Source organism: Haemaphysalis longicornis, unplaced genomic scaffold (genome assembly GCF_048455015.1).
Source record: "Haemaphysalis longicornis isolate Haplotype H1 unplaced genomic scaffold, Haemaphysalis longicornis Haplotype H1 scaffold_14, whole genome shotgun sequence".
Classification (NCBI taxonomy): Eukaryota; Metazoa; Arthropoda; class Arachnida; order Ixodida; family Ixodidae; genus Haemaphysalis; species Haemaphysalis longicornis.
Genome location: NW_027526245.1, coordinates 40,425,191 through 40,443,246, shown reverse-complemented (window position 1 = coordinate 40,443,246; position 18,056 = coordinate 40,425,191). Strand labels below are relative to the sequence as shown.

The 18,056-nt window shown below is 47.7% G+C and overlaps 1 protein-coding gene across 1 annotated transcript; it reads right to left on the bottom strand.

The window, feature by feature from the left end:
- Positions 1–1,165: 1,165 nt before the first annotated feature.
- On the bottom strand, positions 1,166–15,500 carry LOC144164866 (uncharacterized). The gene is made up of 3 exons (XM_077695113.1): positions 15,366–15,500; positions 6,714–6,954; positions 1,166–1,458 (listed from the first exon to the last, which is right to left on the bottom strand). Exons 1-3 carry the CDS (start codon positions 15,498–15,500, stop codon positions 1,304–1,306), a joined length of 531 nt encoding a protein of 176 aa, XP_077551239.1. The 3' UTR covers positions 1,166–1,303.
- Positions 15,501–18,056: the final 2,556 nt, after the last annotated feature.

Sequence of the window (18,056 nt, the reverse complement as noted above, 5' to 3'; positions counted from 1 at the left end):
TAGAGACGGTTCGATTCGCCGGTAGAATACCGGAGGAGCGGGACGCCGCGGATGCGAGCGCGGGTGCAGTCTCCGAGCTCGCCCGGAAGCGTCCATTTGTGGCGCGTTCTCCAGGTCCTGACCAGCGCGCCGAAACGTCCGCACGCTACCGCATCCCCAAGACAATAAAGCGTCCTCCCCTCATGCTATGTCCCATCAGACCTCGCCGAACGGTGTCGCTAGTGCCGATGAAGAATTGGTTCTCCGGTAAGGCACAGGGGAAAAGGGTCCACTCTACCCCGGCGACAACAAACCCTCCGGTTGTGGCGCGCTCCCGTCGCACGAGCGAGGCGCGCTGTGCTACGTCGGGCGCGAGGGAAAGCTAAGCAGAAAGGGGTTCGCGTAAAAGTCGCGATCCCCACAAGTTCAACATCTCTGCCGTTGTGTTCTTCCAAGAGATATATATATATATATATATATATATATATATATATATATATATATATATATAAGTCATCTTTGCTGAGCGTACCACTCAAGAGGGGGGTCGCGTAAAAACATCATTCGGCCGGCCTAAATAGAGTTTATTCAATCCAATTCAATCTAATCCAATCCGGGTGGGCGCCTCGTCAGACGACGGCCAGATGCCCATGGCCCTTGGCGGCGTCATCTGCCAGCTGGACGACCGCAACTGTACCTCGGGAATGCAGCTGAGAAGCGCGGCCTCCCACTTCTCGGGATTACTGATGTGGAATCCGGGGTTGGCGGGCTGGGGCTTGAGATGGCAGGCCCAAACCACGTGTATAAGTGAAGCAGCTGACAGTCCACACCATTTACATGTGTCCTGGTACCGTTCTGGGTACTTTCCATGGCATAGGGGAAGTGTATGTTTGCGGCCTACGCCACGCTACTCATTGTCCTCTTGTGAGGAATCTGTGAGGTGCCTGAAAAAAATGTGCTGTATTTCTTTTGTAACCGCACGCGATCCCCCTATGCAATGCCCACACGGTCTCTTAGGAGATTTAAATAAATAAATAAATAAATAAATCCGTGCCTTTTTTTCATATGTGATAGTGAAATCAGAGAAAAAATTACCCACGTCTGGTAAGCACTTGCATCGGTGAAAACCGCGCCCACGGAATTTTCCTGTCTTTTTTTAAAGGTATTTTTCGGTTAGCGTTCACACTTTCAGAGCGCACGAACTTTATTCAACGAATTATGAAATGAAGCAAGTAGGCATATTCAAGGTGTAGGTCCCCGCTGGTCGTGGCTTGCTTGCATGCCTGGCACGGAGCTCCAGGGGGGTTCCCCGGCTTCCAGGTGGTCAAGGTCGGAGCAGAAACTCTGGAGGGGTGCCCCACGCTTGCCCGGGGAGCTCGCTTCGCTTCACCAGGGCATTCAGCCTGTTATGCAGCTTACGCTGCACTGTCAGCAGCTCGCTCTTCTCCAGAAGCCAGGGCGTATCCAGCAGCTTGTTCTCTGTAACGCGAGCGGCAGGCAATGGCAGGGAAATGTTGAACAACGGGGAAGCTCGGAACATTGCTGGCGCTAGGCGGGACAAGGACGACGAATTACACACAACTGGAGCGCACACTAACAATTGATTTATTAATCACAACAAACACAACTTATAAAGGGAAAATTCAGATGACGTGAATGGTGGAGTTAATCAATCTCGCTGAACTGAATGCAATATTTGTCATGCGCATGCGCTTGCCTACGAACTGTCAAGTAGTGCCATCTCAGTTGTCGACAGTGCAATCGATGGCGAACTGAAACAGTCTTTTTCTTTTCGGATGGCGTAAGCTTCCCATATCTCGCGGGTGATCGTTTCTGAAGATTCAAAGAGGATCGTGGTGAAAAGAAAAAGGCTGTATCAGTTCGCCATCGATTGCACTGTCGACAACTGAGATGGCACTACTTGACAGTGCGTAGGCAAGCGCATGCGCATGACAAATATTGCATTCAATTCAGCGAGATTGATTAACTCCACCTTTCACGTCATCTGAATTTTCCCTTTATAAGTTGTGTTTGTTGTGATTAATAAATCAGTTGGTAGTGTGCGATCCAGTTGTGTGTAATTCGTCGTCCTTGTCCCGCCTAGCGCCAGCAATGTTCCGAGTAAGAAACCAACTAGCCCCATTTCAAGCTCTGGTTAACGCGGAAACTTCGTGGCCGCCGTTCATGGACGCACTACGATGCCTTTAGCATTGTAGCGCGTCCAGCTTGCTAGCGGTATACACCGCTGAAGGAGAAAAGTAGTGTGCTGCGTTTCTTTTACACTCGCACGCCATGCCTGCTAAACTGTGTGCATGTGACTGACTAATGGGACGCAGACGCTTGAGGCAATAAAAAATTTCACCATCTTCCCGTAGGGGAACCCTGAGTAGTATGCGAAGCAGCCATGGGGTCGACTCAAGTTCCCATTAGTTTTAAGTTCGATCGCGGCGTTGCGGGCGGAGAATGAGGGGAGCGGAGCACGCGCGCGCGTCATTTATACCGCGGAGCTACAGTGGCGCCCCAGCGGAGTATGCAGCGGCTACCGTCGCGCCTCTAACCCTAAGCTGCTTCGCATTATCGCGCGCGGAGCCGCAGGTGTTGCAATTGGTTGCGCAATCTGATTGATTGATTGATTGATTGATTGTAGGGTTTAACGCGCCGACGCAACGCAGGCGATGAGGCGCGCCGTAGTGGAGGGCTCCGGATTAATTTTGACCACCTGGGGATCTTTATCGTGCGCCGAAATCTCGTACACACGGGCGTTTTTGCTTTTCGCCTCCATCAGAAAAGCGGCCGCCGCGGCCGGGAATCGAACCCGCGACCTCGTTCTCAGCAGCGCAACGCCTTAGCCACTGAGCCACCGCGGCGGTTCGTTGCGCAATCTCGGAGAGGAGAGTATCTTCGCAGAGGAGAGGAGGAATGCCGGAGGGGAGAGGAGCTTCGGAGAGAAGAGGGGGAATGCTGGATAGGAGAGGAGCGTCGTAGAGGAGAAGAGGAATGCCATGCATACTACTCAGGGTTCCCCAGCGGGAAGATGACGACGGTGGTTGAACGCGAAGCTATCTCTTGATGGATTTTTTGGTTGGCCAATCCCTAGGGGCATCCTGGCACAATCATCATCAGCGGTGCCTGGCCAGGCATGCGCAGTGGGGATGTGGACGCCGCACAACGGCGCTCACACAACGTCGGAGGGAACAGGCTCGACCATAAGCTGCTTGGCATCTAAAATAGTTGCTGTGAATGTCGGTGTGGTTAATTTGCACATCGCTTTTGATAGGGCATACCGGAAAATGGGCGAGCGAACAAGCCGGCAACCCAAGCGATGGAGAAAATCATCCACTGACGCACCCTCTGTACTTACGCTGTTAATTCTATAGCCTGCTGTTTCGTGTTGCTGTTTCCGGGCCCTGCCTTATTATATATCCCCCTACAGCCCGCCACCCAAGACGTTACTCTTGATGCCCGGTAAACGATGATCCTCTACGTTTGTTTCAGATGTGTACAGTTGGGGCTAATCACAGTATATGTCAGCGATCACTTTTCTCTTGCTCAAGATATATGCGAATAGATGACACGGGACACGTCTTGTGTGACAATAAGTAAGTGCACCTTCATGTGTACCCAAGTGGCAAATCATAAAATTACTTAGTACTATAATATTAGGCTCCTTATAGTGCTCCTAAAAGAGACTTCCCAGCAATGCATTTGTGTAGAGTAGGGAAACTGACCTTATAGGGTATCGGTCAATAGGACACCAAAGTGATCTTATGGAGGTACTTATGGAGGTACTTAGTAAGTGTCTTATGGAGGTACTTATGGAGGTACTTAGTAAGTGTCTTCCAAGCAAAGCACTTGAAGTCCACTTTAAAAGAGCTCAAGATGCAGTGTTTCGTACGGATATATATAGGCTTTTTGAGGCCTTAGGGCCCTCCTACTTTGGTTCCGGAGTACTTGTATTGAGAAGAATGTCATCGTGGCAATGCACGTTTGTAATAATAATGCGAAGTTTAAAGTCGGTTCAGTGTATAGCAGAACGTAAAGTAGCTTCAGAATTAATTCGATAATTAGCAGTCGTGAACTGGTAACAAACTGTGGGACTTCCTGCAAACATATCGAAGAGTTCCACACGTCAGTTGGCCTTCAGAGCGCCGCAGAGAGGGGAGGCGTCGCAATGGACTCTGAAGCTTCCTTGTTTTTTGGCCTCGCCGGCTCTAACATTAACAGCATCGGAACGCGACTCCAGTTTGTGGCAACCGTACGAGCACAGAAATTAAATGTCGATGAGAAGAGTTGTACCAATCAATCACCTCATTGCTTTCCCATTTGCTTCACGCTAAGACGTAATAAAGTGTCCTCGTAGTTTTTTAATAAAGCCCCAAGTATCAGGAAGAAAAGAAAAAAGAAAGGAAAGAAGAAAGAAAGAAGAAAAGAAAGAAGAAACTAAGAAAATTCAGTAAAAGCACGTTAATTCAAACTCGAATGGGACCATAAAATTGTTCGAATTAAGCGGAGCTCGAACTAACGGGCGGGCGCCAACATCGATGGACATTGCGCCGCACTGGGCGGGCAGAAGACAAAGAAGCCAACTTTGAACTCGTTATCGAGGCGGGTGATTTGTGGCGAGACGTTTGTGGCGGCAGCTGGAGCAGCGAACGCAATTAATTGATCAGTGAGTTATACGCCAGAAACCCCCCGCGGCCCAAACAAACGCAGGACTACAACGACCAACGCAAACGCACGCCGCGCAACATGCCGCGCAAGGTATACAGTTGAGCTTGTTGCGCACGCTACGTGACCGCAGGCCCTGACCACCCTGACTGCACTGACCAGCGACCGCGGCACAAAGAAAACCTGCAACGGTACGCGCCAGAGCACTGACACCCACAGAGTTAATCTGACACCGGGGGCGCGGCGCGCGCTGCGGAAGCGAAATAAGCTGTCGCAGCGGAGCTGTGGTGTCTAGCGGAGCCATGCAGAGCACGGCCGGACTGGAGGAGTGGCGGGCAGGCCCTTTCATGAAAGTGCGCGACCTCCGCTCCTCCAGTCCGGCCGTGAGCAGAGTAGCGCGCGCGCTACGCTGTTCTTTTAAGTGCGAATGCACTTTATAAGCGACCCCAAACCGTCCACCGCCGGCGGCGGCGTCGGCGTCGGCGTCCGCAGTGCTCCTCTATATTTGAAAAAGAAACAGCATCCGGCGCCAGGTTTCGATCCGAGGACTTTGCGGCCGCAGCGCGACGCTCTACCGACCAAGCCACGGACGCGACGGTGATATCAGTGTTAGTGACGTGCCTTATATCTTTAACGCATTCCAACTACGTCGTCAGCGGCGTGCGTTGGCGACTCAGCGGCGTTATAGCGGCTTGATAACTGCGTGGTGTACACGTGATACTACAAACCCGATGGAAGAGATGGAAGAGAAGGCGGCGAGGCGGTGGGCTGCGGGGGCCGAGCGCAAGCGCCGCAAGCGGGCCGACAACCGTGCATTCGCACTTTCACATTCTCCCCCTCGGGGAAATGCGGGGGAATTTTTTTCTGTTTCGTTGTTTTTAATCTCTAGCACATCTGCTTTGGTTTGGACATGCAACACGTTGTAATCACGATGGGCCGACTTTGCTGCCAGGAGCGATGGAAACCAGGGGATCCCAGTTCGAGTTAACCGTTCTGGATACCGACGCGTTCGAATTATCGGGAGTTTTCCCCCATTGAAAGCCAGCTATACTTTTTCCCCTGCAGTGCAAGCAGCGCCGTTTTTTAAACAAAAGAATGTGTAGGCAACGCCGAGTCGCATCATGCGGAAGAGAGCTTCCACATGTCGTGCCACCTCTACATTCAATCGTAACTCCAATGTTGGAAAATATTTGAATAGAATCTAAAGAACTGTGATGACCAGAGACGTCAAAAAAGTTTTGTAAATGGGCTCCAGGCCTTCTTGTTATTATTATTATTATTATTATTATTATTATTATTGTTTTACTCTGGTATTATTACCTTCAAAATAGAAGGGCTACTTCAAAAACGGTTGGTGAAAAGGAAGCAAAGCCCATTTTGAGTTTCATACCACTTAACCTTTCACCTTTTCTTTTTGAATTTTTTGTTTCCATACAAGTGCGTTTTCTCTCGGTGACTGAATAGTTTTCCAAATTACGGCCCTGGCTTTTGGCGCTTTCATTTCAAACATCCTACATAGTGTAATAATTAAAGCCGGAACATGTTTTTCGAGAAAGAGTAACGGAACCTAAAGAGAAACTCAGAGCTTTTTGCGAGTTCTGTAATGTTTGTACTCGTGTTAAAATCTAAACAAATGCACAGTTAGGCATTTCATAAAATTGTGCTCTTCTGTCCCTGTGCTAGTTTGACGCTGTGCTGTTTTGTCGATGTGCTCTTCTGTCGCGTGCGATTTTGACGCTGTGCTCTCCAGTAGCGTGCTGTTTTGTCGCGTGCCCTTTTGACGCCGTGCTGTTATGCCCGTGCTCTTCTGTCGCGTTCCCTTTCGTCGTGCGCTGTTTTGACTCCGCCCATTGAAATATACATGACTGGGCCGGGGCAAAGGCGGCAGTTCGAATTAACCAAGTTCGAACTAACGAGCTTCCACTGTATACTAAAACCACAGCTGTTTTTTGACTGTGAAGTAATCATATAAGTTTTATGCTCACGGAGTTTATTGACGAACTCTTAGAGTTCTATGCCAGAACTTTAGAAATAATAAATGAACAACACTGAGTTTCTTTTTTTACCTTTGCTGTCCGTCCACTTGTCATATGGTTGCGTTTGCTCGTCATCGTCCTCATCATCCGAGCAGTCTGCACCGATTGCGGAGCCATTGGTCTTTCGGGCAGCCCGCTTTAAAAACGAGAGTTCCTTGGCGAGCTGTTCCACCATCTCCTGGAGGCAGAGGCACTGCTGACGCTCGTGCTTCAGCATGCGCACCCACTGGGGCCCCTGGCTTTGCGCCAGTTGCACGTACTCGCTGCACGCCTGCAGGAGGAACACCAGCGCTATCAGTCCCTACTAGAGCGCGGCTTGTAGCCTCTGGCACGCACTTGGCATCGAGAGACACCCTTGCAACACACTTTCATAACCCTGCAAAAACCCATTCTAACAAACAAACACACAAACACAAACACAAACAAACTTAGTAATCTGCAGCATACGATTTGGAACTAAACATCAGGCTTGCGCTATGGCAGTGCGCTGTGTGCATATAGGCCTTGTAGTGGCCTTTGGCAGGGTGCTATGCACCAGCGGAACTTATCGCGCTAAACCTGCACGAGCCGCCAATCCACACAAGTGCGAAGGCTTGGAACCCCTCAACGAAGAACGAAGTTGTTTAGCGGGACTGTCGAGAAGCACAGGTGAGACACTGAGCAGGCCACGAAGAACGCCATGAGCACGTAGTTGATGAATACAAAGGCAGCCAGATTTAGCTTGCGCAACTAGCACATGCCTTGCAACTACACATACTGTCATGCAGCCAAGGACGATGCAGAGTTCTTCAAGGATTAAAGTTTAGTAGAGCGAACTTGTTGCCATTGCAATAGCGAACTTGTTGCCATTGCAATAAAACGCGGCTTGCAGTATCGTAGAGAAAAGGGTATCGCGAATCATGAAAGCGTTTGGTGCACAATATTTGCTCGCGATGCTCCAGTACTGATCGGTGGCATCTACAGAAAGCCAAATGCGTCTGATGATTACCTTTTACAAGTGCATGACTATCTGGTTGATAAGGTTACCCCCGTACCAAATTAATACTTACTGGAGATTTCAATCTCGCTATTGACTGGACAAACTTTACAAGTACTAGAAATACCACCAAGAGCGAGCTATTATACAATTTAATCTTCAATTTTTCATTGTTCCAGTTGGTCCAGGAACCAACCCGTATTCAAGGAAATACTTGCTCCATACTAGACCTAGCTTTTATTTCTGATAACCTATCCGGTAAAGCCACTGTAGAAGATGGAATATCTGACCACAAAATGTTAATCATAACTTTTATTCTTGATGGCTTAAATCGCAAACCCGATGGCACAAATTCACGGATAGTCGTGAAAGACTACACCAGAGCTAATGATGTTTGTGTTATTGATTACCTCGACACAGCACTGGAGACGTTTTCTCTAGAGGAATGTGAGGGTGTTAATGGTATGTGGATTCAACTGAAAAAAATAATTACGTACTGTGAACAAAACTTTATCCCAACGAAACTAAAACGCACACGAAGAAAAACACCATGGATCAATCGCCGTGTTATTCACCTTAAAAGAAGGGTACAGAGAATGCGCAAGAACAAGAGGAACCCAGTCATTTTAAGAAAACTTGCATCTCAGCTTAAGGCGGAAATTAGAAGTGCAAGGCAAGCTTTTTTTTCACATACGTTATCTCATTTCATGATGCATCACCCACAAAAATTTTGGCGTTACTTGGTACGGCCTAAAAACCCAACAACCGAAGTAGAAATTGAGGGTACTGTTGTAAATGACGCACAGGCTGTTTCCAATGCTTTCAATAGATATTTTCAGTCGGTATTTACGCGCACATGCGCACCGAGCAGCCCTGTTGCTCCGGTGCATCCTTTTGCAATGCCCGATGTCCTTATCACTACGGAAGGTATTCTTAACCTGCTGTTACAAATCGATGTTAAGAAATCAGTGGGTCCTGATAATATTTCAAATGTTTTCCTTCGGCGCTACGCAGAGCAGCTATGTCCCTTTCTTGAAGCAATTTTTAAAGCATCCCTACTAACAGCTTCTTTACCTGCAGACTGGTTGTGTGCAAAAGTAATTCCAATTCATAAAGGTGGGAGCAAGCTGTCCATAGAAACCTTCAGGCCTATCTCACTAACTAGTTGCTGCTGTAAGTTATTGGAACATATAATCAACAAGGCAATAATGACATATTTAGAAGATAACAACTTATTGTACCCAAACCAACATGGATTCCGTAAAAACCTGTCTACTGTTACTCAACTCTTGGAAATCACGCATGATTTCGTAACTACTATTAACTCACAACTGCAAACCGACGCCATATTTATAGACTTCGCCAAAGCTTTTGATAAGGTGCCCCACAGTAAATTGATTAACAAACTTGTATCTATTGGTATTAACAGTAACATAACAGCATGGATAAAAATGTATCTATCAAATCGTAGGCAGTATGTAACCGTAAACAACACAGTTTCTGATTCTTTGGAAGTTTTTTCCGGAGTACCGCAAGGTTCCGTTTTAGGACCCATCTTGTTCCTAATATATGTCAATGATATCTATATGTGCCTTGAGCCTAACGTTAAAATGAGACTATTCGCTGATGACTGCGTGATCTACACCACTATCCGCACTACTGATGACCAGCTTAGACTTAACACCACACTAGCTAATATTGCATGTTGGTGCCTTCAGTGGGGAATGGAAATTAACGTGTCGAAAACAGCTTGCCTTAGCATAACTCGCAGAAAAACAATCCAGCATTTTAATTACAATTTGGTTGGAACAAACATTGCAAGAAACGACACTGTTAAATACCTGGGTATAACTTTTACAAGTAAACTGAAGTGGGATGCACATGTAAACAGCACATACACAAAAGCATATCGCCAGCTAGGGTTCCTGCGTCGAAAACTTGCATTGGCGCCTTCTAATGTAAAACTGACAGCATATAAATCTCTAATAAGGCCGATCCTCGAGTACGCCAGCATTGTTTGGAACCCCCATCAAAAGTACCTTTCCAACAAATTAGAAAACGTCCAACACAAGGCCCTTCGCTTTATCTATTCAAAGTATTCGAGGCATGACAGTGTCACTGAGCTGCGCAGACGGGCATGCTTACCGACCCTTGCAGCCCGTCGCCGTGTCTGTTCCTTAAAGTTTCTTTTTCTTTTATATCACAATGGTTTAAAAATAGATAAAGACAACTATATAAAGCCGCCTAACCATCACTCCCTTCGTACCAACCATAATAAGTGCATCAGACCATTCATGTCACGCTGTGACACTTTTAAATATTCATTCTTCCCGTCAGCAGTCGAAGAGTGGAACAAACTCCCACGTGAATGCGTTAACATTTCCTCTGCAGATTCATTTGTTCAAAATGTAGAAAGATTGTTTTATGAAGAGTAAAAGTTGCCCTTTTTTGTTTGTGAGCGCTTCGGAACACACTGATCACTGTAACACCTGCTGATGCCACGATGATGTTTTGTGACCTGGCCATGATTTTGTGCAAGAGCTTCCACCGTTCAGTTTTAGTTTCACCAGCATCTTGTGATTCTGTTTCTTTCGTTATGTGCGATATTGCTTGGTTTCTACTCGAGTGTGTATATTTGCACGCCCACCCTGTATGAGCCTGAGAAAGGCTTACAGTATTAAATAAATAAAATAAAAATAAATAATTGTGCTCCGTAATGAACTTAAAGGCTCACGAACTTCGAAGAAGCAATCAACGAAGTGGCGTGCACAGGCGATTGTCGGCGAATCGAAGTCCGCAGCACCTGCTCTGCACGCATTTATCTGGAGCACTCTATGGAAACATCGAATCTTTTCTGGAAACATCGAATTAAATCGAGAACATGGTCGATCATACAAGAACAGTCTAGGGTAGTATTTTATTATTTCATGAACATTTGACAATCCGAAATTGCCAAGGTGCTGAGGCATAGGGCCACTGTAATAGTTGCTCCTAGCAGCACCTGGTCGGTTTTGCCGACTAGAGATGTTAGAAAACGGGGCACAACATCAACAGGTAAGAGCTTAAATTGCAAGCATAGAGTCGAACGAACATGCCCTTATCCACTGAGCAGTGGCTACAAGGTTCTGGGTCATAGTGGGCAGGGCATACAGACAGCAGCACCGTGTCCGGGACTTCCTCGACGGAAGAAGGTGACCGAGAAGCCCGTCCGCAGTACTTATTATAACAGTTTTTTCGCACTATGAATAAACAGGTATATCACCGTCAAACAAGCACATCCCCGGCGCAACCAGTGGAACATACCGATTTATATGCACACGATGATAACAGAAACCCTGAAAGCAGAGCTCTTCTTCTTGGGGGAGGAAGAGTTCTTGCGAAAATGGTCTTGTCCCTTTATTTATGTCCAAAATGGGGAGTGAACCTAAGTTGCACGCCAATAAACCGCTTGCGCTTTACGGTAACATGAGTTGTCAGATGATGCAATGATGGGTGATGCATACTTGTAAATGGCGCGGGTGCCTGGGGTGAGGGAGGCATCCCCTCTCACCCCCCCCCCCCTCCATCCCGCATATCCGGCTGCCCCGCTAGTGTAAAGCGTTTGTGTTCACGAATGTACGTCACTTGTACTTTGTTTAGAACTGTCAACGGCAGTTCATTTTCCCTTTTCTGAATTGTGTTTATCCTTTCTCAGATGAAACAGATGGGCCATGTATGTGTTCGTGGTAAAGCCTGGAACTACGAGCGCTTTGTATGTGTGTATGCCAAAAATGAAACACAAAAATTTCTTTGTACCTTTTAGAAGTTTTTGTTTGACACCGTTACGCCGCGACGCCGCGGGGCTCAGTTGTGGTCCCTTATACCGCGTGAGTGTGGTGGCTAGATAGCGTGACAGCAAAGGAGCTACGACGACAACCCGGACCCCTAAACTGCTCTGCACTTAAAATTCAGAGCGTTGAGTTTACGTGAGCAGTTCGATGAACCAGCCTGATGATACTAGCATTATTCTAGACCATTTCAGAGAGGTTCATCTTTTCAAGAGAACCAAACAATGCCGCTAGTACTTCGCATTGAGCTTAAGGTAAATACCTGTTAAACCGAGAAGTACTTTAAGGTCACGGGTCCTGGGCTTAGGGGCTCTATTTTATGCACCAGATGGCACCTTGCTTGCATATAAGCTGAACACTGTAAGAGCAGGTGTTTCACGGTTTCCGCTGATCCGCCGTTATCGCAGTGGTGGATTGTGTTCGCGACAAGTCGAAATAGATACGACTTTATGAGCGCTGCGTTGAGACGTAGCCGGTAATATGACGACGCTAGTCGGCGTGGAAGTGGCTGTGGCAGCTTTATCCTGAGCTCAGGGCCTATGTGGCGCAAGGCATAAGGGTTTTTGTTTGGGTTAGGGTAAAAGTTTGGAGGCCTCCGCGTGACCTTCCTGAAAACATTCCGGAGTTTCAATCACTGACAATTCTAAAAAAAATTAGCTGTTTTCTGCTTGCAAGGAGACTGCTAGCAGTTTTGTCCCTGTAGTCTAGTGTAGTGTGTCCTGTCGAGGTATGGCAATGAAGAATGAATGTCCTCGTCCTGGGGCTGCGTGCTCTTCGCGCATTCCCGAGGACCCGGGCCACTTCAAACCTAACCCAGCACAAACGTTAGTTATTTTCCTTTTCGACTCAAATAGCTGCTCTATTTATAAGAGCTTCTCTGGGAAATGTGGCGTCATTCCGACCATTTATTGACCTGCTTTTTATCCTCTGAGCAGTCGGCTAGTTCTATTTCTTGCACGGTGGGAAGAAGCTGCAGCCCGGCTTCGTTTCTCAGCTGACCTCTTTTTTGCTTTAATGCTTGAATTTTGTTTGTTAGAAGCTTTGCTTTGACCGTTTTAGGAATCCTTTAACGACTGTGCCCCAACATACATTGTTTGTTCGACGTTTCGCCTGTTTGAGAGCAAGCATTGCAACCCCGAGCACCGGTGGCTGACTCGATGGCCCTTCTTCGGGGGTCATGAACCGACCACTGCTGGCGCCTCCCCGTCCCCGCCCATGGATCCCCATCAATCCGTCCCTCAAGAAATTATGCCGGAAGGTGTTCCAAGTGATGGCTCGGTACCACCGGAATTTCGTCCGTCTGTTCCTGACCACTTCCATATCAAGGTGAGGATGCTTTGAATGCAACTAGTGGTGATAGTGCACCTCCCAAGAAAGCTCGCGTCGACTGTTCAGATTACGACGAGGCCACATCAGTGTACTCTGTGCCAGAGGACATGGATGCCAATGAAGACGCTGAAGGCGGTTCATTTACAACGGTGACATATCACAAGAGCAGGCCGTCGGGCATTCCAATTCTGTTCAAGCCAGTTGCGCCTGAGGCGTCTTTTTGGAAAGTGAACCCGAACGGGGTGGCTAGAGAAGTCGTCGCAGTTACTAAGGAACAAGTTTTAAGTCATCGCATCAACCGAGATGGCAGCCTCTTTCTCAGTGTTCCCTCTCTGGCTGCTGCTCAGCGGCTATTGGAAACTTCCAAGATAGCTTCACTCGACGTCAAAGCTGAAATTCCCCGCTCTTACTGCCTCAACTTCGGCCGTATAACTGACGTGCCCATAGAGTACGCAGAACACTGCCTACTTGAGTACCTTAAGGAAGTAGGAGTTGTATCTGTATGCCGACAAAAGTCTTTTGTTCCCGGAGAAGATGGCTCAGTGGAAGAGCGTCCCCTTCGAAGTGTTGTGTTACAGTTTCGACCAGACCGCCCAATGCCCACGCGTGTTTTCCTGGGCTTTACCAGCCACCCTGTCACAGAGTACTTTGGAACAGCGATACAGTGCTACAAATGCCAGCGCCATGGACATATTGCCAAGTTTTGTCGCGTACCCTTACGTTGCAAGGTGTGCTCTGGTCCCCACAGTCACAAGGTTTGCCCATCAAGGAGAGAGCCAAGGTGTGCCAACTGCGGTGGATCGCATGCCGCATTTCGCAGGATTCCCCCGCAAGAAAGCTGCCACAGCAGCAAAAAGGCATATCATATTACACGGAAAATCACCCACACCGAGGCGCAGTAAGCCGAACGCAAGTAACGCTAAGGGCAATGCCTCCTTTCAACAGCAGCTGTCAATATCGCGAGGAACATATGCCGAAGTCACCGCTGACTCGTCACAACAGACACCCCGGCCTGCACCTCGTTCAACGAATTTGGTACCCAACTCGACTACAGTGACCTCTGGCTTGGCCCCTATAGAGAATCCATCACATCAGCGACCCTTGGATACACATACCCGGCGGTCAAAAGGTGTATCGGCACGACCGGAGAGGCCAACTGTTCCACAGTCTGATGACGAAATATCTGATAAGGCCCTTATACGGATCCTCATTTTAGCACTTCGTTCGATCACCCGTCTCCTTCTACAAGCTAACTCCCTTCCAGAAATCCAAGCTCTGCTGTCACTACCACAGGCCCGCCCTTTCATTGCCGATCCGTGTCTCGGGTATGTCTAACACTTACCAACGGACAGCTATTTTCCAATGGAATACTAATGGACTCGCCAACAAGACAAGTGCATTTCGTCAATTTGTGCACTATTATAACTTTCCTGTTCTAGCTTTGTGTGAAACACGAGTAACTGACCAGTTTCGCTTGGCTAACTATGTGCAGAATCGTGCTCAGAGACCAAATGGACTCAGCCGTGTTATGCTTTGTGTGCGCAAAGACTTACCCTCTTCCCTCGTGTCCTCATCGACCTCTTCATCACCGGAGTACGTTGCAGTGAAAGTGCGGTGTGCATCCTTCATTTTCACTGTCGTTAGTGTATACCTAGAGCCACAAACCAGTGTTCATCTGTGCTTAATACTTTATTTAGAAACCTGTCAGCTCCATTTGTTGTATGCGGTGATTTCAACGCCCATAGTCCATCATGGGGATCCCAGCGGATATGCAGTCGGGGCCGATTACTCGAGGAAATTATTGAGCGTAACAACTTATGTGTTTTGAATGACGGCACACCAACGTACCATGGAGGAGTAGGTTACAGAAGTGTGCTTGATTTGACGTTATGCTCTTCAGACATTGCATCAGAGGCGTCATGGTGTGTCGATGCTGACACTCACGGCAGCGATCATCTTCCTGCCTTAATTCAACACCAACGAATTTGCCTGGCGCAGAAGCCAAGAATGGCATGCATTACAAACTGGGGGGCTTTCCGCTTTCCTAACGATTGTTCCGAAGATGCCGCGGGCAATATTGACACATTCGTACAAGTGGTGAAATCCACTATGTGGATTCCTGTTCCAAACGCTAGTGCTGGTGTAAACGGAGAATACGCACTGCTGCGCGCAATTAGACGTCGTGCTGAGCGGCGTTTTCGCCGCTCAGGAAAGCTAGAAGATTACCGCACCGCACAGAGAACGTTAATCAAAATGCGTAAGGAACTGCAGTCTTTAGGCCAACGTAGGTGGAGGTCATTCTGTGCCAATTTGTGTCCGATGACGTCAACAAGCAAAGTGTGGGATACGATTCGCGCTCTTCGATCACCTGTGGCAGCAAGAATGCCTTTTCAAGGATTAGCGCTATACAGAGGATTGTCCGAAGTAGCTGTTGCAGATGAATTTTGTGCATGGATTACGAGGCCTTCAGAGGCAATGGCCTGTGATGAGTTTATCACATCTCGCAATGCCGCTAGGTCATTATTCCAGAAGTACAGGACATCATGTCACGCAGAGCTTGATGTCGCGTTCTCGCTGACTGAGCTCGAAGAAGCACTGCGAAGGAGTCGCCGCAATGCCGCCGCTGGACCAGACAATGTCACCTACGCTCTCCTTTGCAATCTCGGTACCCGCATGACCATCCATCTGCTACATTTATTCAATGAATTATGGAATTCTCAGGAGATCCCCGAGTCTTGGATGTTATCGAAGATTGTACCTCTCCTTAAGCCAGGAAAATCACCACGAGCGATCGACTCGTTTCGACCTGTCAGCTTGGCCAGTTGCGTAGAAAAGCTATATGAGAGTCTAATCTTTTATAGATTAAATTGGTTTTTAGAAACATCTGGGTCTTTTCCATTATGTATGTCAGGATTCCGGCCACGTCGGTGCACTATGGACAGTGTCCTAGACCTGGTGACGTCCATTGAACAAGAGCGCTCTCAAGGAAACATGACAATAGCTGCTTTTCTGAATATTAGTCGAGCATTCGACACCGCAAGTCATTACCACATTCTTGAAGGCCTTGTCGAAATGGGAATTCGTGCAAAATACTTCGTTGGATTGAGAACTTCTTGAAGAACAGAAGAGTGTACATGTGCACCAGTCAAGGAGATAGCCAACAGCATGCAGTGGAACAAGGGGTTCCTCAGGGAAGTGTGCTAAGTCCGCTGTTGTTTAACTTAATGTTGTAATGGCGAAGTTGCCAGCGTTGCTTTCCCCGCAGCTGCACGTAAGCATCTACGCTGATGACATTTGCATTTGGTGCAGCGGTGCTTGTTACTTGTCGATTCAAACTGACCTCCAAGCTGGCATTGACAGCATTGAGAAGTTTCTACGTGCGCGAGGAATGGATGTCTATGCAACGAAATCCGGCGTGCTTGCTTTCACGCGAAAGAAGTTGCGTGGATTACGGCTCACCATGGGTGGTCAGGAAATACCTCGAGAAAAATGTCACAAGTTTCTTGGGATATACATTGACACATCGCTCACATGGTGCCGACATATGGATTATCTGCAGGAAAGGGCATCACGTGTAGTCCACGCTTTGCGTTACCTCACAGGCACCCGATGGGGTTGTTCGTCCGATTCTATGCTTCGACTGCATGCTGCACTTGTCCGTCAGGCCGTTGCCTATTCTATACCTGTTCTGCAAGGCCTGTCAAATCGTCAAGAGCAGCGACTGCAAACATTGGTAACCAGAGGCCTCCATCTCTGCCTCGGAGTGCCCAGGCCAACGTCGGGAACCATGGTTCTCGCGGAAGCAAGAGAGCCACCCGTAAATGCTTTGCGCGTACAGGAGGTGCGCCGCCATTACCTGCGCCTGACTACGCAGCATGATTCGCACCCTTTGGTTTCCCGTCTCCAACAGCGTTCAGCGTCAAAGGTTCATCAGGCCATCTTTGGTGATGTCATGGCCCTGCCCGCTGTATCTCAATGGCAAGGCAACACAGCACTGGGTCGCCTCCATGGACTGTTCCCTGCATTGACACCAATGCTGATATCCCCGGGATGCCCAAAAAACAATCTATATCTACAGTGGCAGCACGGCAGATGACGCTTAATTACATGCATGAACGTTATGCTGATTATGTGCATATATATACCGATGGATCGTCGACAACCACCTCGTCGTCGTCAGCTTTCACAATACCGAGTCTTCACATCGATCAGGGGGTCAAGCTCTCACACCCTACATCGTCGACGGCTGCAGAGCTTTACGCAATATATCTTTCAGTCAAATTTATCGCTACAATGACTTCAGCGACTAAATGGGCACTTCTCACAGATTCAAAAGCGGCTCTTCAAGCCCTAAATCCAATTGCCGCTTACAGTCGTCACAATATCTTGGCAAGACACATCTGTGATGTGATGGCAACTGAAATAGGAAAAACTCAGAAAATAACATTTCAGTGGATTCCCGGGCCCATTGGAATAAGAGGAAATTCACGAGCTGACCGACTAGCAGCAACCGCTCATTCAAATTCCACGTGTAGCGCCGTGCCTTTTACCAGAGGTGATGTTAAAAATTATTTGATAAAACTAAGGACACACATTACTTTGGAAACCAGGTTGACCGAGAAATATCGTTCATTGCTGTTATACCAAGTGGACCCGTACTTTACATACCCGTGTGCGTCTCATCTGGGTCGTTCGGTCGACACGTTAATACATCGCCTTCGCCTTGACGTGGCCTACACCAAGAAATTTCTTTACCGTATTCGATTCGCTGATCACATCTGCTGTGCTTGTGGACACCAAACTGAAGATGTGCATCATGTCCTGCTTGAGTGCCCTCTATATGCGACCGAGCGGAAAAAATTAAGTGATAAGCTTAACCTGCTATCTCGGACACCCCTATCCTTGCCGAAACTGTTGGGTCCATGGGACAATGTACGCAACCAAACGAAAGCCTTCCTTGCATTAAGGAAATTTTTTCAAATGACGAAGATGTGTGAACACTATTAAATGCGTGCACTTTCCTCTGAAACGCTCTGAAATGGGTGTGGAAACACACAAGGGTGTTATGTATATTGGCGAAACTATCTGTGTCGCGTCGTGGTTGTCGTTTGTCGTCTCTATATAGATGTGTATAGTTCTCTTGGTTGTTTTTTTAACTATATTCCACTGCTGTAAGGAATCATGTATATATATATATATATATATATATATATATATATATATATATGGGTGTGCTTGTGG